The 22,774-nt window shown below is 34.7% G+C and overlaps 1 protein-coding gene across 7 annotated transcripts in view; it reads right to left on the reverse strand.

Annotated features, from left to right (window-relative positions):
* The window catches only part of KANSL1L (KAT8 regulatory NSL complex subunit 1 like), a 142,099-nt gene that overhangs the window by 31,087 nt on the left and 88,238 nt on the right, over window positions 1–22,774 (reverse strand). For 5 of the 7 annotated variants that reach the window (XM_081262506.1, XM_081262505.1, XM_081262509.1 and 2 more), the window contains one exon: window positions 20,266–20,470. In XM_081262506.1, the coding sequence (XP_081118632.1) occupies window positions 20,266–20,470 (205 nt within the window). The remainder of the gene's footprint in view (window positions 1–20,265; window positions 20,471–22,774) is intronic. The other 2 variants (XM_081262511.1, XM_081262510.1) reach the window with 2 other exon arrangements.

The raw sequence follows: 22,774 nt of genomic DNA on the forward strand, positions 1-22,774 counted from the left end.
AAAGTTTTGTGTTGAAAAGTTGGCAAAGACACCTAGTTACCAAGAGGCCATCCATGTTTTCATCACTTGGATCTACCACCATAACAGTTATGAACAATTAAAGGAAAAACTTATTTCCGTAGAAGAGAAAGGGATTTGGATAGGAATGAATGTGACTTCTTGTCTTGGAGGAGCTCTTGCATTTAAATATTCCAGCCAAGAAAAATTGCATAGACCAAATTACCTGACAAGAACAACTCAGGGAGGAAAAGTTTATTTTAGGCTCACAGTTTCAGAGGTCTTGGTCCATGGTCAGCAGACTTCATTTCTCTGTGCCTCAGATGAGACAGAACATCAGAGCAGAAGGGCATAGCAAAGGAAAGCTGCTTATCTCTCAGGACTCGGGGGTGGGGGGAGAGAAGGAACCAGGAACAAAATATATAATCCCCAACGCATATACCCCAGTGATCCATTTAATTTAGCCACACCCCAGCTACTTACAATGACCACCCAGTAATCCATTCATATTTATTGATCCATCAAATGGATTAACCTACTGACTAGGTTACATAGCTCTAATAATTTGTTACACCTACATTAATACAGGAGCTTCTTGAGGACACTTCATATCCAAACCACAACAGATAGTGCATATAAGCTGTTCATTTTTTACAGTAAATATCTGAACTTCTCAAAGTATAAATGTTTTTCCAGTTTTCCATAAAAAATATTCAAAAGTTTATTATTTTTCACTATATTTTTTTCCTTGAAATGAGCAGGAAAAAGATCATCCTTAAATTCTGAAGCAAGCAAGAAACAATGTTAACAATGAATATATAGCTATGTAAGTATTATAGCTATGTAAGTATTAAAAAATCTCCCCTCTTTGAGTCACTTAACTAGCAATACATGAAACCATAGTTTACTTGGTAACTGCCATGGAAGTTATATACTAGATTTAATTACATTCAGTTTGTTATAGAAATCGGAACAAATTCATTGTGCAGCATAAAGGTTTGTTTATTTGTTACAATTCTCTCTCTCTCTCTGTCTCTCTCTCTCTCTCTCTCTCTCTAAAAAAAAAAAAAAAAAAAAAAAAAAGATGTACCATTGGGGCAGGGGTTGTGGTTCATAGGTAGAACACACACCTAGCATGTGTGAGGCCCTGGGTTCAATACTCAGCACCACATAAAAATAAATAAAGTTATTGTGTCTAACTATAATTAAAAAAATAAATATTAAAAAAGATGTACTATTAACTGTGTGAAAGAGAACAATTTACATAGTGTGCTAATAATAGTTGTTAAAATGTGGGCACAAATCCACTTATATATGTATACAAATTGTCTAGAAAGATATTTAATAACACTAGTTACTGTGCTAGGGGTTGGGCAGCAGAACAAGGAGGGGAAGACTTACATATTTTCAAATATTTCATTTTGAATCACATTAATTATTTAAATAAAAAGTCATGCTTTCAAAAGTCTTAAGCAATTTTTATCTAGAGAACTTTAAGCTTTTAGAATGATTAACTGTATACAAGAACATAAAGTTATTTAAGATTTAAATGAGCTGGGCATGGTGGCACACACCTATAATCCCTCAGTTCGGCTGAGGCAGGAGGATTGTGAGTTCAAAGCCAGCCTCAACAAAGGCAAGGTGCTAAGCAACTCAGTGAGACCCTGTCTCTAAATAAAATAAAAAAATAGGGCTGGGAATGTGGCTCAGTGGCCAAGTGCTCCTGAGTTCAATCCCTGGTACCAAAAAAAAAAAAAAAAAAAAAAAAGAAAAAGAAAAGAAAAGATAAAGAAATGTACAGCCAGGCACAGTGGTGTACTCCTATAATCCCAGTGACTTGGGAGGCTAAAACAGGAGGATCACAAGTTTGAGGCCAGCCTCAGCAATTTAGAGAGGCTTTAAGCAACTTAGTGAGACCCTGTTTCAAAAGAAAAAATGAAGAGGGCTGGGGATGTAGCTCAGTGGTAAAGCATCCCTGGATTAAACCTCTAGTACCAACCCCAACACCTTAAATGCACAATGTAATAAATAAGGTTATCATATGTAATTCTAAACAGATGAACAGAACACTGCCTGCGTTCCAAAGGCCTTAACTGCAAACCCCTTCATTTTAAAAGAGGTTAGTAACCATAATCTAATTTGTAACCCACTCAACTTGTTTTTTATATCTTAATTTTATATTTGTTTATCCTTAACTGCATTAAATTTATTGTCACTTGTTTTTTAACTTATATAAATTGAATTCATCCATGTTTGCTGCATGCTTTGTATACATTGTGATACAGAACTGTAACATTAATATATGTAATTATTTATCAATTTTATTATGGATAAACTATTGGATTGTGTCTAGTTTGTAGTTATCATAACAGTGCTACCTCTGGACACTGATGAGCCAAATCACACAATGTTCTAGGATATTTTTTAGATAATCTTTCTAAAAGCATAGCCCTAAATTATAACACAGCTATCTTCAATTTTACTAGAAAATGCCAAACAATTTGCCAATGTGCTTATGCTAGTTACTCTCCCACAGCTTAACTGCATAGGCATTCCCATTATCCTACATCCAACCAAACTTGATATTAATTTATTTAAAAAAAATTTCCAGTCTGGTGGTTATAAAACAGTACTTTATTGTCTTAATTTGCAAGTCACCAATGAGGTGGCCACTTTTTAAAATTGTGTATTGATAGAATTCTTATTTTATGAAATAGTATGTTCAAATCTTTTGTTCATATTTAAATGTTTGACATTTTCTTCTTTAAGTAGTTCTTTATATTCTATGAATTCTACGATGGCTGTATGTGAGAAATATCTTCTCCCACATGGTTGCTGGATTTTCACTTTGTTTTTTGAATAAAAGTTTATCATTTTAATGAAGTTAGTTTTGCAACTTTATAAATTTATAAGCATATTTTACCCTGAGGTCATAATGTATTCTGCATTACTTAGTAAAATACCTTTTAATGTTTCCTTTCATATTTAATTCTACATTCCACCTATGGATGATATTATTGCATATGTGGGATAGAAATCCACTGAACTTTTCCTCATATGGAATAATTAACTGTCCCAGCACAGTTAACTTAAGAGATTGTCTTTTCCTAAAAAATGTTGTGCTGCGGAATCCCTTAAAAACAGAAGGGAGAACAGCAGAATAGAGGAAGCAGATCAGAGGGACAGAGAAAGGGAAGGAGAGGAGAGGTGCTAAGAACAAACCAGACCAAATTATATTGTGTATTATGTGTATATACAAACAGGTAACAACAAATTCCATGATTATGTATAATTATAATGCATGGATTTAAAAAAAGAGACTGCAAACAGAAAAAAAAATTACCTTTGCCTTAAAATAATATTTGGTATTTGGTAAGTTAGCACCTTTCATCATTTTTCTTTGAGAATGTTACATTAATTCCCTCCCCACAACCTTATAACAGCTATTCTTTTTTTCCTTCTTGTTCTTCTCTCATCCTCCTTTTCAATTATGACATACACGTTTGACCTTTTGCATTGTCCTATACAGTTTTTTTATTTTATTATTTTTTTAACCTTTAATTATTTATTTATTTTTTTATGTGGTGCTGAGGATCGAAACCAGGATCTCGCAATGTGCAAGGAGGATGGAATGTGGGATGGAACTCAGGGCCTCATACATGCTACACTCCTAGCCCTCTATTTCTTTTTGATTCATCTTACATATGCTACCTATTTTGTTTGACTTATTTTATTTTACATAACTTTTCAAATGTAAAGATTTAACACTGTCCTTTTCTCTTCCCTGGTCATCTATGGAAAGGTGTATATTTTTAGCAGAACCCATTGCCACTCTGAGTATAATTTGGGTTCTGTTTTTAAGGAAGGGAAAAGTTGATATTGTACAGGCAATGAGCTCAGAAGTAACCATAAAACCCTGCTAAGAACTATACTATCAGAGCAATAAAGCTGAAAAATTACTCTCTTAAGATTTATCAGCAATACTGTGGATTATAATTGGCAGAGCACAACAGCATCACGGCAATAGAATCACAGCAGAACAGTCAAAGTCTTTCCTTATAAGAATGGAATACTACACTAAAAGATTTGTAATGTGTTTTTTCTGAAGATATTCTGTTGTTAAAATTCAACATTCTAGGCCAGGCGTGGTGACTCACACCTGTAATCCCAGCAGCTTGTAAGGCTGAGGCAGGAGGATCATGAGTTCAAAGCAGGCCTCAGCAAAAAGTGAGATTCTAAGCAACTCAGTGAGTCCCTGTCTCTTAATAAAATACAAAATAGGGCTGGGGAGGTGGCTCAGTGCTTGAGTGCCCCTGAGTTCAAACCCTGGTACCAAAAAAAAAAAAAAAAAAAAAAAAAAAAGTCAGCATTCTGACATGGTACTGGTTGTCATGTTTTAGGTAATTAAAATATTTCGTCTTTCAAAAGGACTTAACTGTGGTAATGAAAAGGACAACACAATTTTAATTTCAAAGAAATCTGAGGAAGATTTTTTACATATGCACATTCCTTATGTACATAGACTTTCTATAGGGAAGACAAAAGAAGAGTGTAACTAACAGTGCAGGCCAGAAACAATTAAAAAATCTGTAGTGGGCTACCAAAAATAAATAAATAAATAAATAAGAGGAGAAATTAAAACTTCTAATAACAAAATGAATCAAATGTTTCATTGCTTAGAAATATTTTAAATGGTTAAACAAAATAACTGAATTAACTTTGAGACTTTTTTTCTAAAACGTTCAAGTGAACAAAGACACTACAAAATTTAATGCTTAAACAGAGTTTAGGGGTAAAAATATTAAGAAGGGGGCTGGGATTGTGGTTCAGGGGTAGAGCGCTTGCCTAGCATGGGTGGGACCCGGGTTCGATCCTCGGCACCACGTAAAAATAAAGGCATTGTGTTGTGTCCATCTACACCTAAAAAATAAATATTTTAAAAAATATTAAGTATGTAAACTAGTAAGGATTACTCCCATTTAGGTTGGGACTATAGCTTAGTGATAGAGTACTTGCTTAGCACATTCAAGGTCCTGAGTTTGATTCTCAGTAAAATACAGACCCAGACATAGAGACACACACACACACATACACAGCCCCACATTATTCCCATTTGCTAAGTAACTCCCAAATTGCATGTGCAAGTGATGAAGCACTGTGTTCACTTATTCCTTTATAAAGTGACTTCATAATTTTAATTTAATAAAACTCATACTTTTAACATGTGTTAACATTATGTCACCCCCAAGTCTTTTACTTATTTGTAATAAACATTGTAATTAATCATACTACTCCCTTCCCCCAAACCCTGACATCAAAATCTTTCTCAAATGGAACTTCCAGTAAGCTGAAATCTACTACAAATTATTCCAATTAAAACTTCACCTAAAGAAGGGGTTATAAAGAAAATACATATAACTAAGAGACCACACAATTTTCAAGCCTGTGACTTAGGGTTTATTTGTGTTCTGAAAGATAGGCAAAATTTTTCACTCATCTACCACAATAGAGTTTATAGAATTGTATATTAGATGATGAAGTTTACAGCTAGATTTGATTCACATTCTACTGTTCTGACTCCCTGACATAAGTGACACTAATAGGACTTGACTGGAACATTTTACCAAAGGAACTTAGCAATACCCTGAGATTTACTGTGCCTTTCTTCTCTACCTCTTCTCTTCAGAAAGTTTCCTTTAACCATGTCAAATCAATTAGGATTAGTTATTTCTTCTTCAAAATGTTTATTTACGTCAGTCCTTTTCATTCTACTACTACTCTAATTTTACATCTAGTCTATTATAATAGCTTTTAGAGAAACTGATTCCTATTTCTTCAGTCTCTTCCACTGCAAATTATCTTGTTCAAAGGCACAATGTCAAAATTTAAAAAATAATACTTTTAACACCAAGACCCATCTTCACTGATTCCCCAATGCTGTTCTAATAATTAAATCACCACCATCATCATTCATATTGAATGAGGGCTTATATGCCAGGCATGGGCTGTGTACCTTTCAGATGTATTCTCTTAATTTAATATCAGTACAACTCTACATGGTAGTCTTTTTTTTTTAAGAGAGAGTGAGAGAGAGAGAATTTTTAATATTTATTTTTTAGTTATCGGCGGACACAACATCTTTGTTTGTATGTGGTGCTGAGGATCGAACCCGGGCCGCACGCGTGCCAGGCGAGTGCACTACCGCTTGAGCCACTTCCCCAGCCCCAACATGGTAGTCTTATATGTTTTTTTCATTCCCATTGTTTGATTCAGCTAATATCTTAATCTGGGGTAACCCATGTACCTCAAAACAGAACCTAAGTGGAAGAATGCTTAATGGCAATGGGTACAAATTCCTCCCATCTCTGAATTTATGCCTCTTTGGGGCAACTCCCTTCTAGGGGTGATGTCTTCTTTTTCTACATCAACTTTAAATAGGCTGATTAAGTGTCTTGCTTGCCCTACAGAACGCAGTGGAAATGATGTTTGAGCTCTGGAGTCTAGACTTCAAGAGGTTTTTAACTTCCTTCTTGACATCTTGGAGCACTGTCCTGAAGTGTCATGGAAGGAAGCCATTTTAGTTCATGCAGCATCAGAGATTATAAGGAAGAGAACTAAGTTGTCCCAGCCAACAACCAGTATCACCTACTAGCTGAGTGAGGCCAGCTTCTTCCAACTGAGCTGACTCTCTAGCTGAATGTAGTAGTCATATGAAGATGGCTCCATTTTCATAGGTAAAGAAAATAAGGCAGTAAGTAGTTTGCACAATATTACACATTATTATTAAGAAGTAGAAATGAGATTACAATCCAATATATATTCTAGAACTCACACATGCAACTACTAAAATGTGCTGCCTACCTATAGGAAAATGCCATTTAGACCCTTTTTAATTTGGTGCCTTCCAGATTGGTCCACAATTACATAAAGGATATTTTCTCAAAGAAACAGTATAGTATATACTATAAATTGTTCTCACTAGCCCATAAAAGTTCCTGGAGTATAGATCTCTTGCAGTGAGGGAATACTCTTGGTTGCTTCCTGCTGTCTAAAATAGATGCTCCAATAGGTGGAGCCTGAAGAAGATGTGGCATAGACAAGGAAGAATTGGCTTTCCAGTATTTTAAGAATATAACCTAAGTGACCTTAAATCCTCTCCTTTTCTTCATTTAATCAAGCAACTCTCCGACCATGTACTTAACCTATTTTCTATTTCAGTGTCATTATTTTTTACCTTGGTTCAGATTTTTCTTCTTCCTGCCCTCAAGGTAGAAAAGCTTATCTGGGACTTTATTATTGAAATTTAATTTGCCTAAATTTGTGCCTTATTTTCCCACCAGCAACTTAAGTTTCTGTAAGACCATTACTTTTCTTTAAAATTCTTGTATTATTTGCTTAAAAAAGTAGTCTGCATTTATATAAACAAAGTTTACAAACCTAAATTATACTGTCTAAAAAGGAAATAAAAACCTTAAAATGGAATTTTAATTATGTACATCTTAATTTATACAATTGGATCACTTTATTACACCACCCATCAGTATGATTTACTAATCTTTATAATAATGATGAAATTGACTACTGACCTAGAAACAATATTTTTTTCAAATTTGTCATAGAAGACATAAAAAAACACAAGTGAATAGAAATTAATATAGGAATAGTTCTGCTTATTTTATAAAGGCAATTCATTCTTAATTCTAAACTTTACTTCATTTTATAAATATGTTAGGACTACTACAACTGTTTTCATAAATATATATGAAATGGCTTATGGATTGGATTACATGCTAAAATTTATGAACACAGGAAGTTGAGGCAGGAAGACAGCAACTTTTTTTGTTTTTGTTTTTGTTTTGTACCAGGGATTGAATTCAGGGGCACTCAACCACTGAGACACATCCCCAGCACTATTTGTATTATTTAGAGACAGGGTCTTACTGAGTTCCTTAGCACCTTACCGTTGCTGAGGCTGGCTTTGAACTTGCAATCCTCCTGCCTCAGCCTCCTCAGCCACTGGGAGTACAGGTGTGCACCACCCAGGCTCGGCAGTATCGCAACACTGAGGCCAGTCTCAGCAACTTGGCAAGACCCTAAGCAACTTAGCAAGGCTCTATCTTAAACAATAAAATGGGCTAGAGATTTAGCTCAGTGGTATAGTGCTTTTGGGTTCAACCCCCAATATCAAGAAGAAAAAAAAGTAATATAAATAAAATTTATGAACAATGAAAACAATCTTCCTGCATTAAGTTTCCCAACCAGCATTATATGGTCTTTACATGGCTTTTTTAAAATTTAATTCCATATTTGTACCAGATTATCTTCTTAAAATGCAAAGAGTATTCTTCAGAGTGACAGTATTATTGGTAAATAGTTTACCAGAGATTTAAAAGTTCACTTAATAACAGAACAAGTTAATAAAAAAAAGTTAATGATGTTTGTATATAAACAAAGAGAAGAAAAGGAAAAAAAATAATAAGTTGAAGGTCTTAAAGAAAATCATAGGTAAGTAGGAAGCTTACATAAGAACACTGGATATCAGGGCAGAGGGAAACACCATGGGAAAGGGAATGATAAAAAACAAGTGAGGATCCTGAAAGTAAAATTCCATTCATTTAAAAATTATGACTGGGGGCTGAGGCTGTAGCTCAGTAGCAGAGAACTGGTCTAGCATGTGTTAGGCACTGGGGTTTGATCCTTAGCACCACATAAAAATAAATAAAGGCATTCTGTCCATCTATAACTACAAATTTTTTTAAAAAAAATTATGACTATATCATATTCCTGATATATGTATTGCAGTGATTTATAATTTTTGCTTAGAGGCTGCAAATATGAATAGGGAAAGAGATTGCCATTATTACTACCCACCAATATAGAGGAAGGTAATTAAGAGCTCGCCATGTCTAGTTCATAAAAAATAATCTCTAATATAACTGAATAAATTTCCTGACACTTAGGTTTATAAACTATACTCTTACAATATAATAAATCCACTGGCCTAATTAAATAGAATTATTTTTTGCAGTTAGCATCTTCTATAAGCTATTTGTATGCCTAATCACATCCTACTTTTATTGAAAACTGTATTGGGAATTCTTACCTTGGATTCTAGAAGCCTGTTCTTTTCCACTGGGACAGAGAACTCCCTTTGCCAGGAGTTAATCAGGGTGGCTCCTGTCATCTAAGGCTGAGATGCCAATAGTATAGGGTTTAAGATTGCATGGTCATTGGGAAATCAGAGTATCAAAAAGGATCTAAAAAAGCATATTACAGTCAGAGAAACATTCTTTTCCTTAATTTCTTTTGGTACTGGGGATTGAACCCAGAGTTGCTTTACCACTGAGCCACATCCCCAGTCCTTTTTATTTTTTGAGACATTGTCTTACTAAATTACTAAGCCTGGCCTAGAACTTTCAATCCTCCTGACTCAGCCTCTCAAGTTGCTGGGATTATAGACATGCACTACCTTGCCCAGCCTTTTCCCCTTAATTCTTAATTGTGAGTGAAATTTTACATTAAGGAATCTATTAGCTATATTTACATTTTAAGAATTATATTAAAGTATTATTCCAGAAAATATTTTTGCCTCTTATCTATGTCTGCCATACATTTTCTCAGACCTAAAGATACATTTATGCTTTATGTAGATCAAGCAACATTACCAAAAATAGGTTCTCTAAGAATAAAGTGTCCCAGTAGGGTAAATGGATAACAAAAGATGTGATTCAACTAGAAGAGAAGAACTAAAGTTTTCCAGTCTTAGAAACTTGCACAGATACAGTCATTTAATCCTTGACAAAGGCATCAAAAAGGTACATTGGAGAAAAGACAGTGTTTTTAATAAATGGTGCTGGGAAAACTGAGTATCTGTATGTAGGATAATGAAACTAGATCTCTATCTTGCACCCTATACAAAGTCAACTCAAAGTGGATCAAGGTATTAGACCAAAATTTTACAATTGCTAGAAGAAAACGTAGAGTTAATACTCCACCATACAGACTCAGGCAATGACTCAATGGGAATCCTAAAACTGAGGAAATAATACCAATAATTAATAAATAGGATTACATCAAATTTAAAAGCTTCTGCAGAGAAAGGAAACAAAAACATGGAAGAAGAGTCTACAGAATGGAAAAAAATGTTTGCCAGCTATTCTTCCAAGAGAGGATTAATATCCAGAATATAAAAAGAACTCAAGAAAACTTAACACCATAAAAGTGAACCATACAATCAATAAAAGGGCACATGAGCTAAACAGACACTTCTCAAAAGAAGAAATACAAAGGCCAACAAATATATGAAAAATTACATCTTGAGCCATCAGAGAAATACAAATCAAAACTACACTGAGATTTCATCTCACTCCAGTTAGAATAGTAATCATTAAAGATACAAATAATAATAAATGCTGGGAAGATGTAGGAGAAAAGGAACACTTACACAATGTTGGTGGGAAGGTAAATTAGTATAAACACTATGGAGGTTTCTCAAAAAAATGGGAATAGAACCACCATATGACTCAGCTCTACCATTCCTTGTTATTTATCCAAAAGAATTAAAGTCAGAATAAAATATCATATATGCGTACACATGTATATAGCAGCACTATTCATAATAGCCACATAAGGGAAGCAGCCTAGGTGTCTATCAACAGATGAATGGATTTTTAAAAGCGTGGTATATATACACAACGGAGTTTTTTTTCAGTCATAAAGAATTATGTCATTTGCAGAAAAATGGATGGAACTTGAGAATATTATGTTTGCTTAACATTATGTTAAGCAAAACAAAGTGACTTTGAAAGCCAAAGGTCATACATTTACTCTCATGTGTGGAAACTACAGAGAAAGGGCCGGGTGGTGGGGGGAGTGGAACAAATCTCATGAAAATAGAAAGGAAACCAGTAGAATGGAGGAAGGAGAGGAGTGGGGGGAGGAGGGAAAGAAAAAGAGAGGTATTAGGGAATGATATTGACCAAATTATGTTACGTGCATGTATAAATATGTCACAATGAATCCCACTATTATGTATAATTATAATTCATCAATTTAAAAAAGTTTAAAATAAAAAAATTATTGAGCCAAGTGTGGTGGTGCATGCCTGTAATCCCAGTAACTTGGGAGGCTAGAGCAGGAGGTTTGCAAGTTTGAAGCTAGTCCGGGCAACTTAGCAAGATCTTCACCTGTTTTCTTCTAGAAGCTTTACTGCTTTTCTTTCACATTTAGGCCTATGATTTGCCTTCTTTTTTCTTGAAGGGTAATTTGAAACTGAGTATTTCTATCAGTCCATTTCCTGTCTACAAAAATTTAGAGGTCTGAAAATCTTTCATTTAATCTCTGTCTCTTTCAGTCTAAGCTGATAATATTTCTGCTGGTATAAATGCTCCAAAAACCTTGTAGGATACCACATATATCAAGGGGATCCATTTCATTAGACAAGAGTGTTCTATGGCTAACCTTATCTCTATTCCTAGCTTCTGCTGAGATGCTTGATAGGACAATAGTTATACTCCCCATATCTCCAGCAAATGTTTGTCCATGCTCTGGTTTCTCCCAGAGCATTTTATATCATTTTTTTTTATAGTAGACTGAGAATTTTCCAACTCATGATGTTCTGGCTCCTTTTTACTTACCAGTTCCTTACTCAATTATCCCTTTTCTCTCATATTTTACTGTAAGCAACGTCAAAACAACAGTCACCATTCCTCCAGTTTCCAATAATATGTTCCCCAATTCCTTCTGAAATCTCACAAAGGTGCCTTTAACATTCAAATGTCTAGTAACATTCTGTTCCTGCCAATAAATACATAGTTTCTCCAAAATGATAGCAGTTTTGTCTTTCATCCTTCTCCCTTCCTTCTGAGCTCTCAGAAGAAGCTAGGCCTTTCCTACTGTGCACCGTAAAATTCTTTCATTCTCTACCCATTATCCAATTCCAAAGCCACTTCCACAATTTTAGGTATTTGTTACAGCAGCACCCTAAATTCCTGGTACCAAACTGTTATTAGTTTCCTAGAACTACTATAGCGAACTTCCATCAATTGAGTGTCTTAATGCAACAGAAATTGATTCTCTCACAGTTTTAGACACCATGTGCCTACAATTGAAATGTTGTCAGAATATCCCCTTTGAAGGTTATATGGGAGAATCCTTCCTTGCTTCATTCAGCTTCTGTGGCTCCTGGTATTTTCTGATTTGTGGTAGCATAACTCTATTTTGTCTTAATTTTCACATAGCCTTCTTCTCTGTGTATCAATCTGTCCTTCCTTTCTTTTATAAACACATGAATCACTAGATTTAAGGCTCATCCTAAATCCTAAATTATCTTTATTAAGATCCTTCACTTAACTACAAGTACAAAGACTCTACTGACAAAGTTCACTGTAACAATGTGCTAGCTCTTCTGTAATCACTGAGTAGCTTAAATAATAAAAATCTACTGTATCATAGTTAAGGTTTCATCAGAGTTGATTCCTTTTGAAGACAAAGAAGAATCTGTTTCATGTCTCTCTCCTAACTTCTGGTGTTTACTGCCAATTTTTGGTGTTCTTTACTTTGTGGAAGCATCATTCTGACTTGCTTTCATCTTTATATGATGTTTACTCTGTAAATATTTATCTGTATCCAACTTCAGCCTTTTTATAAGAACACCAGATATATTGGCTTTAGAGCCTACCATGAGCACCTCATCTATTACCTCTGCAAAAACTATTCATATTAGGTCACATTCTGAGGTGCTAAGGCTTAGGACTTCAACATAAGAATTCTTAGGGACACAGTTCAATCTATAAGATACACTCCTAAGTTACCATGAGTCGGGGCATACATGTACCTTTTGGGAGAAAACAATTATTTTTGTTTCCATCTTTCAACATTGTAAGTATTTCATTCCCTCCTCATTCTGCTTATATAATTTCTGACAAGAAGTTGGAATTAAGTCTTATTCATACTCTTCATAAGTAAAGTCTTTTTCTTAGCTCTTTTCAAATTTTTCTCCTGGTTTTTGCTTTCTACCGTTTGAATGTGTTGCGTCTAAGTATACCTTTTTTTTTTTTCTGTTACATTCTTCTGATTGAATTTCTTATGTGTGGTTTGGTGCTTGTCATTGATTCTGGAAAATTTTCATCAACTTTTTTCTTTCTTTTTTTTTGGGGGGGGGTGTTGGGAACTGAACCCAGGGCCTTGTGCATGTGAGGCAAGCACTCTACCAACTGAGCTATATCCCCAGCCCTCATACATTTTTATTTCAAATACTTGTTCTGTTTTATTCTTTTCCTTTATGGTATTTCACCCAATTTACCATCTGAAATTATCTCAAAATTCTTAGATGTAATGTTCTGGTTTTCTTCTTTGCATTTCACATTGTGAAGTTTCTACTGAGCAATCTAAGTATACTAATATTTCCTTGGCCATGTCTAGACCACTTGATAAGCCCATTAAAAGCATGTCTGATTTAGGTTAGTTTTTCTAACTTTTTTAAAAATATTTTTTTATTTGTAGATGGACACAATGCTTTTATTTTTATTTATTTATTTTTATGTGATGCTAAGGATTGAACCCAGTGCCTCACACGTGCTAGTCAAGCGCTCTGCCACTGAGCCACAACCCCAGCTCTGTAGCATTAACTTTTGATTACTTTTAAGAGTTTCCATCTCTCTGCTTATATTACCCATCTATTCTTGCATGTTTTCTACTTTATTTATTAAAGCCTGTAACATCTTAATCATAAGTATTTAAGATTTTATGTCTGACAATTCCAACATATTTGTCATATTTGAATTTGATTCTAATAATTGCTTTGACTCTTCAGAGTGTGTTTTTCTCAGCATGACTTGTGAATTTTTGTTGGAAGAGGGACATAATATGTCATGTAAAGGAAACTGAAGTAAATAAACCTTCATTAACTTCATAACTGAAGTTAATCTAAGAGTTGGGCTGTATTTAATGTTAGCTGTTGCTATAGGTACCAGAGATTTCAAATTCCTCTAGGATCCTTGTTTTTTTTTTCTCCTTTTTCACTTCTTACTTCATTAAGTACTCCTCCTTAGGGAGTATATACCTTATAGTTGTAATCCACAGTTATTGTACTGGAGTGCTGCTGGTGTGGAAGTATAGTGTGGGGGAAGGGAATCATTCTTTAATCTTAAGATTAAATCTCAGCCTTTTAATTTGTCTGGGTCCCTGAGCTGTAACCTTAATAAATGTTTATTTTCTGCTTTTATTTCTCTGAAGTGAGAGAAGGATATAAGTATATCCTTAGGAGGATATAAGAGTAGGAGTATAAGAAATGTTCTTCCTCCAAGTACCAGAAGGCTCTGATAAAGGCTTTTTCCCTGAAAATGAGAGAATGTCCTAGACTTACTTTACAGTGGCTACTCTTCTCTTCCATGCTAGAGCCACCAGAGGTGTTTCTTGGCTTTTTATTGGGAGAACCTAGTAGGATGTATAGAGGTAAAGTTCATGAAAGGGTTGGAGCCCACCTGAGACTGCTGTTCCCAGGAGTTTCTCAGACTCAATCGAATCAATATTCAGCCTCAAGCAATTTGTTGAAACTATCATTTCAGTGTTCCTACCGTTGATTTATATAGTTGTTAACTCTTGGCCCTGTTCTATATATATATATATATATATATATATATATATACACACACACACACACACACACACACACACACACACACACACACACATATATACACACATATACACACACACATACAGTATCTTTATTTCATTTATTTATTTTTTGTATGTGGTGCCAAGGATAGAACCCAGTGTCTCAGGTATGCAAGGCAAGTGCTCAACCACTGAGCCACAGTCCTGGCCCTGGCCCTGGCCTTGTTCTTGATTTTCCTGTCTCTCCATATTTCAGGGAAGCAGTTTGTCTTGCAATCTCAATTTTCTGATTGGCCCATGTAAAGGCACTGATTTTCAATTTGTTCACCTTTTTCTTTCTCTAAGGGTAGGAGTGATGAATTCTAATTTCTTTACAAATTAGAGGTGAAACCAGGAGTTCTATAAATGTCTTTAATATAAGTTTTTAAAATTTACACAATTTTCCCTTAGCTGTAGAAACAGCAGTGATGATCAGTCCCAACTACTATCTCCTATCTACTACCAGAAGACTTCCACCTCTCTCCATTGCCTTTTTCTCAACCAGGATTCTACTGGAGAGTTAATTTCTATAGAAAATTATTTAAATGGTTATTTTCTCAGTTCTCCCATGTATGACACATAGTTAATATCATTCTAGATGCATTAAAGACAAGTTATTTTATTATATATAATAGGTGAGGTAGCCACTTTAACCCTTAATATTTCAATGGATAATTCCTGGAAAGGTATATTTTCTTATATAACTGCAAAAGTTATCACATTCATTAATTCATAGGAAATTCAACCTAGCTATTTTTGTCTAATCCATCAATTTCACAATTCTCAAGAATTTATTTTCCCCCCAAAGTAATTCTGCTCTGAATCATAAATTAATTCAGTTATACTCTATCTTTTTCATCTATCTTTCAATTTAGAACAATTATTTGGCCTCTCTTGGCTTTCATGCCATTGACATTTTTGAAATACCAGTTTTCTTTTTCTTTCTCTTTTTTTTTTTTTTTTTTTTTTTTTGTGGTCCTGGAGATTAAACCCAGGGGCACTCTAACACTGAGCTGTAGTCCCAGCTCATGTCCCCCCCATTTTTTAAATTGTAAGACATTGTTTTGCTAAGTATTCCAAGATAGCCTCAAATTTGCAGTCTTATCTCAGTCTTCCTAGTTGCTTACATTATAGGCATGTGCCAATGTGTCCAGTCCAGCCAGTTATGTAAGATCCTTGTTTAGCATCTGGGCAGCCATCCTAAGTAACACCCATTATTTTCCTGCCCAAGGGTGTATTACCATTCCCTCATACAAGCCCTACCCTTAATCACCCACATTGGGACCCACCAGGCTCTAATCTCTGAGCCTGCCCCATAAAAGCCCCAGAACTCAAGCCTGTGTTGCCCCTCTCCACTATGGAGGGATGTGCCTTTATTTGTCAGCTCTGACAAATAAACTCTCTCATGTGTATCTCTGCCTGGTCTCCATCATGCTCTCCCTTCTCCTGGTTCCTTGATGTTTCTGATTTTGGCTTCATTTGATATTATCTCATAATTAAACTGAAGTTTCTAATCCCAGCATGATATTGAATCTTTCTCATAGACAACTTTGATAATGCAAAGTATTGTCAAGTTCTTTGTGTGTGCTTCTGGGGATTAAACCCAGGGGCTGTCTACCTCTGAGCAACATCCCCTACCCTTTTAAAGTTGTTGTTTTGGGGTTTTTGTTTTTTTGTGGTCCAGGCTGCAATCCTCCTGCTTCAGCCTCCCTGGTTGCTGGGATTGCAGGAGTGCCCCTTATACCCAGCTTGTTTTCTATAATAAAGTTGTTATGAGTCCGCTGGAAACTGGGGTAGGGTGTACTGTAGGACCATGCAAATACCTTTTTTAAAAAATATTTTTTAATTGTAGTTGGACACAGTACCTTTATTTTATTTATTTATTTTTATGTGGTGCTGAGGATCAAACCCTGGGCCTTGCATGTGCTAGGTGAGCACTCTACTGCTGAGCCACAACCTCAGCCCCATGCAAATATCTTGTTGCTCATCAAACTCCTTATTTATTTTCCATTGATGATTCTTGCTCAGTCTTTACTATGACAATTGCAAAATGGTTCTCTAATTTTATCACTCATTCCATATATTATCAGTATCCTACATATAGAAATTCCTCAATTTTCTCCATTAATCTAGTCAGCTTTCCTATCTATATCTTATTAATATGAACTCTCAGTTCCTCTTTTTTCAATACTACCCTTAATTATTTTGAAGTGCAAATAGTCCGAGGTTTGGCCAGGAGGAACCTCTTCAACCTAGCTCCTGTGTTCTTTCAACATGCCTCCATCATTTTGTTTTGAATACCTTCTTGCTTTCTGATAACATTAAGATGTGCCAGGCTAATCTTAATCCTTTTTGCCCCCTAGAGATCAGTCATTTCTCCAAAATTCTCTGGTTCCTTTTAGTGGGGAATGGTATTAGAAAACAAGGTATAAATGCTAGATACATCAGTTGTTGTCAGGGTAAATCTGAGTCTAGTCCCGTGTTGTCCAGTTGGATAACCATTAACCACATGTGGTTATGTAAATTTAATTAATAAAAATAAATAGAGAGCTGGGGATATAGCTCAGTGGTGCTTGCCTTCCATGTGCTAAGGCCCTGGGTTCAATGCCTGGCACCACCAAAAAAAAAAAAAAAAAAAAATGAAGTAGGGCACCATGGCACACCGTAATCCTAGTGGCTCAGAATGTAAGCAACTCAGTGAGACCATGTCTCTAAATAAAATACAAAATAGGGCTGGGAATGTGGCTCATTGGTCAAATGCCTCTGAGTTCAATCCCTGGTACAATAAATAAGTACGTAAATAAGTCAGTTCCTTAATTGCATGACTCATGTTTCATGTGCTGATAACAACATGTATCTAGCAGATACCATACTGGCCAGCATAAATGTATATAGAACATTGCAATCATTATAGAAAGTTCTCCTGGATATCACTGTTCTAGATCCTTGAAGTAGGCAAATCTAGGAAACACACAAAGCAAGAGTTCCTACTCTCCATTGTTCTTTGAAATCTTCTTATGTTCCAATAAATAATTTTATGTATTAAACAATTATTTATTGAGCACATACTATCAGACAGGTACTATTCAAGGCCCTGTGGATTCACCAATAAAGACACAAAGTCCAACACAATGAGGTTAAAACAGGGTATTAACTGTATATATCCTATACTGGGGATATCAAGGAAGCTTCTTGAGAGAAATGATATTTAAATTTTAAGTGTCTAAAGGTAAATAATTATTGGTCTGGCAATTTGGGGGATATGCTAGGGGTAGGAACACTTGCTATTCTCTATCAGATTTTTCATTTGTGTTCCACTTAGGCATTTTCTTTCCTACATACCCTTTCAAAACTCTGCTCATCTTTCAAAGTCCAACTTTTTAATATATATCTTGATACCTCTAACCAGATAAACCTCCAAACATATTATCTTACCAGGCATGGTTGCACACACCTGTAATCCCAGTGACTCAGGAAGCTAAGGAAGCAGGATTGCTAGTTTGAGGCCAGCCTTGGCAATTTAGTGAGATCCTGTCTTAAAATAAATTCATAAAAGGGTTGGGGATATAACTCATTGGTAGGGCACACTTGGGTTTCATCCCTGGTACTTCAAGGGGAAAAAAAGTCTACTATCTCTTACTGATTTCAGGCATACAAAGTCTAGCCTTATCTTTGTTCTTACCAATATAATGGGTAAGAACATGGGCTTTGAAGTCAGATTTAATTGCTTGCTAGCTGTGTGACTTTACGTGTAAGTTACTTAATTTTCCTGAACCTAAATTTTTGCATGTGAAGGTGGGATTAATAGTACCTCATAGTTAAATACATTTGATGATTAAAACTCAGCATAGTGATAGGAATGCAGTAAACTATGTATGCTGCTAGGAAAAATAAATAACCTACAACTTGTTTCTGCTTTTGTTTGCTTATAGTTTTAAAATTGATCACACTTTCCCAGGCCAATATTTTACATGATCATAGCACACATTAATTATTTTAATGACCTCTGGCAAACCACCTAAATTATTTATGCAGCTTTCTTCCAGTCAGAATATAATAGTATATTTATGGGTAAAGTATTTTAGACAATTCTATTTATGACTATCAAATCACAAAAATCACATTTCAAAAATGTTACTTATCTGTTGTTTGCAGCAACTTTATATAAAAATATTAAATAATATGATTTAATATGCAAAAACTTGAAATAAAACAATTATTTAAAAATATTTTCAGGTTGGTAGAGTCTGATATTATCTCATTTACTAATGGTAAAAAAGATGTCTTTTAATAAAATCAATTTTTCTGAATCCACATTCCTATTTATAATTGGAGCTTAGTAAAACAAAGCTTAAAATTCATTCCTAATGAAATGGCACATCTTTATTGTTATGCAAATATATTTAAAATAGTTAATGAAATAATAATCAGAACTAATACTAAATAATAGCATCAAGGAGAATTTCTTTCTTTGATATGTTATTAAGAAATCTATGCCTAGCATGCACAAGGCTCTAAGTTCTATCCCCAAGACCAAAAAATAAAAAGGAAGAGAGCAATGGTGAAAGGAAGGAAGATAGGGATAGTGGAAGAGAGGGAATAAATCTGAAAGAGTAGGGGAAAGAAAGCAGGTCACACCACAAGAACTAGAGACAGCTTATTTTGTCCCTGATAGCCTAGTTAGAGGAGCACTAAATGAACTGCTTCATCATTTTTTTTTACAGATAAAAAGATGTGATTTTTCAAATGAATACTTTTAATAAAGCAATTTTTATTACATAAAGTATAAACATGAAAATCTAAAATTCTAGTGCTAACTTTCCAGAGGAAGGAAAAAAAATGGTCACCAGGATTAACAAATACCAATCCTAAAAAGGAGATCAATATCATTTCTGCCAAAGTAACTCACAGATATGCTCTTTTCTTTATCTGAACAAATTTTCCTAAGATGAATATGTAAGTACATTTCTCTTTTCATACTGCACTTACCAAATACATTTTAATTTTCTTTCAAGTTAGTTTGAGCAAAATAAAAACAGAGTTTTTTTTTTTTGTTTTGTTTTGTTTTGTTTTTTTAACAGGGGCAGGGGTCAGGATCTGGGCCTAACTGTAACAGGCATATAATCCTGGCTACTGAGGAGGCTGAGTCAGGAGGATCAGAAGTTTAAGGTGGTCTCTGACAACCTAGAAAGACCCTGTCTCAAAATAAATAAATTAACAGGACTGGGAATGTAGCTCAGTGGTAAAGCACCCTTAGGTAATTTCCAAATATCACAAAAACTAAATTCAGGGGCATCCAGGATTGGAGGGTGGGTGGGCTGGGGTACAGCTCAGTGACAGGCAGGGCACATGTATGAGGCACTGGGGTACAATCCCCAACACTAAAATAACAACAATGACAAAACCTAGAGATGTGAGAAATTTCAGAGTATACTGCTATGTTTAAACAATTACCACTCATATTATCAATATCTATTACGCCATTTATAAGTTTTCTACATGTTATTATTTTAAATAACTATGTACAATCCACATCCCCTTGTGGGTGAAATATACTTGACAGTTGAAATCTTTGTTCATGTTTTTTTTTTCCCCCAAAGGTGGCCTTACCTGTGGAGTCCAATAAAAAGTGGGGCTCAATCTGTAGAGTTTTCGTTTGTGGAAACTCTGAAGTGGCCTTGTTCGGGCTGCTGTACTCATGATAGCCAAGGATGGAGATTTCAATCTTGTCCTGTCTTTTCTCCTTTTCTTACTGTGCTTCTGATTAAGTAACCAGCTACTGGAGGAAGAGAGCTCATCTAAATTCTCTGAAGCACTGAAATGTCATGAAATAATTGGAGGGGGTGGGTAGTAAGAAGGGAAATAAAACAAAACAAACAAAAAGACAAAGAAAACTAAATGTAAATTGTCTTGGTCCATTATGATAGAAGAGCATTAATTTTAGCCAATTTTGTAGTAATAGTGAAAAAAATTATATCAATTGGGCAATTTTACATATTCAAGTTGTAAAAATAATTTCTACTTCTATCTTCTCCTGCAAAACAAATACTGCCAAAGTTAGAAAATACAAGTTCTATAGTATTATATCAATGCTTGTTATACATCAATAATCCACACATTGTACAGAGCTTTAACTATTTACATAAAAAATATTTTTATATGTTCTATATGTGAATCTGCTATATGGGATCCTGCTAATCAACATATATATTCTAAAAATGCTATTTGGTTCAAGTAGAATTGGTAGAGGGTAAACATAAGACATGTTTTTTTTCTATAGCAGTATTACTTGTTTTGAATAATTTATGATTGATATAAAATATTCTATTAGACTATGGGTAAATGACAAAATTCAAAAACGTTTTACATAGTAATGGGAAACCAGAAATAAGGGTGCCTTCATGGTTTATGTTAGTGAAACAAAAAATTACATAGGATTAAAGGCTTAAAACCTGCTAAATTCTCATTGCTGCATCATTAGTGGCTCTGAAATAAGCACTGTATACCATTTCAGTGAATCCTGAAACACAGCTGTAATCCTACTATATTTTAGGAATTCTTAAAAAATTCTGATGATACAGGTCAGGCACAATGGCTCACACCTGTAATCCCAGCAACTTGAGAGGCTGAGGCAAGAAGATCACAAATTTAAGGACAGCCTTGCCAACTTGGCAAGACCCTGTCTCAAATAATAAAATAAAAAGGGTTGGGGATGTAGCTCAGAGATATAACACTCCTCAGTTCCATCTCCAGAACCAAAAAAAAAAAAAAAAAAAAAAAAAGAAGAAGAATGAAATGATCATGCAAGTTACCATGAAAATAAGCATATTAACTTCATAATTACTTTTTAATATTAATTAACATTTAGGTATTTAACTTCATTCAAACTAGTACATTACATATAAAGTAAGCCTTTTGGGTACTACAAGGTGACAATTTCTTTTTTATGTACACTAAAGCTAATAAATTTAATATCCTAATATTAACCTGCTATATGTGATCCTGCTAATCAACATATAAATTCTAAAAATGCTATTTGGTTCAAGTAGAATTGGTAGAGGGTAAACATAAGACATGGTTTTTCTATAGTAGTATTACTTGTTTTGAATAATTTATGATTGGTATAAAATATTCTATTAGATTATGGGTAAATAATAAAATTCAAAAACGTTTTACGTAGTAATGGGAAACCAGAAATAAGGGTGCCTGCATGGTTTATGTTACTGAAACAAAAAAGAATAATTAAATTTAGATGTTGGTGATTATAATTCAATAGACATAGCTGAGTATATAGTATTAGCCAGTAGAGGAGAAAGAGCCAATGAAAACTGTTTTACTCCTAAACCACTCAAGTCTCCAGTGACCACTCCTTTGGGAGTAGCCCTTGGCAGAATTACTATCTCTTTCCTTCCCTTAGTCCTTCCCTTACTCCCTAATTCTTTTGCACTAAGTATTATGTCCCCTCCCTTTTTCCCAGCATTCAAAGTCTAAAGAGAAGCCACACAAATGCTTAATGTTAACTGCTAAATTTCTTTAGATTTACAAAACCCAGTACGCCAAGTAAACAACACAGTATATAATGGCTCTCCTAGCATGTAAATTGTTGTGAGGCCAACCTGCAGAAAAGTAATACATCTGCCTAAAAAGAATTATAGGAACTAGCTCCAAGAGGTGAGGTCCACTGCCACATTCTGGAAAAGAAGAAAACAGGACATACACACCCTGGATGACTAAGACCCCACTCAGCACACAGCCTTCTAGCCCTTTATCTTAGGTACCTCCTTTTCCCTCCCCAGAAAAGCCCTTTTTGTCCTTTAGGTCCTGAAGAGGTAGTTTTAAGGACAATAGCCTCCTTCCATCTTCCAAGGTGCCAGCTCTTGAATAAACCTGATTCTTTCCAAGATCATTCTTGATCATTTGGCTCTCAATTATTGGCTTTTGAACAGCAAGCATAGTAAGTACCATAGTAGCAATAAAACTTTCAAAAGATACTGTATTATGTAACTTGCTAAAAAAGGCTTAGGATATAATGCTACTCTCAAATTAATAGATCCAATCTCATATACTAATGCTATTTTAAAAAGAGAAATATATATATAAAATATGCTTTGTTATTGAA

This window comes from Spermophilus citellus (genome assembly GCF_964194105.1).
Source record: "Spermophilus citellus genome assembly, chromosome: 11".
Taxonomy (NCBI): Eukaryota; Metazoa; Chordata; class Mammalia; order Rodentia; family Sciuridae; genus Spermophilus; species Spermophilus citellus.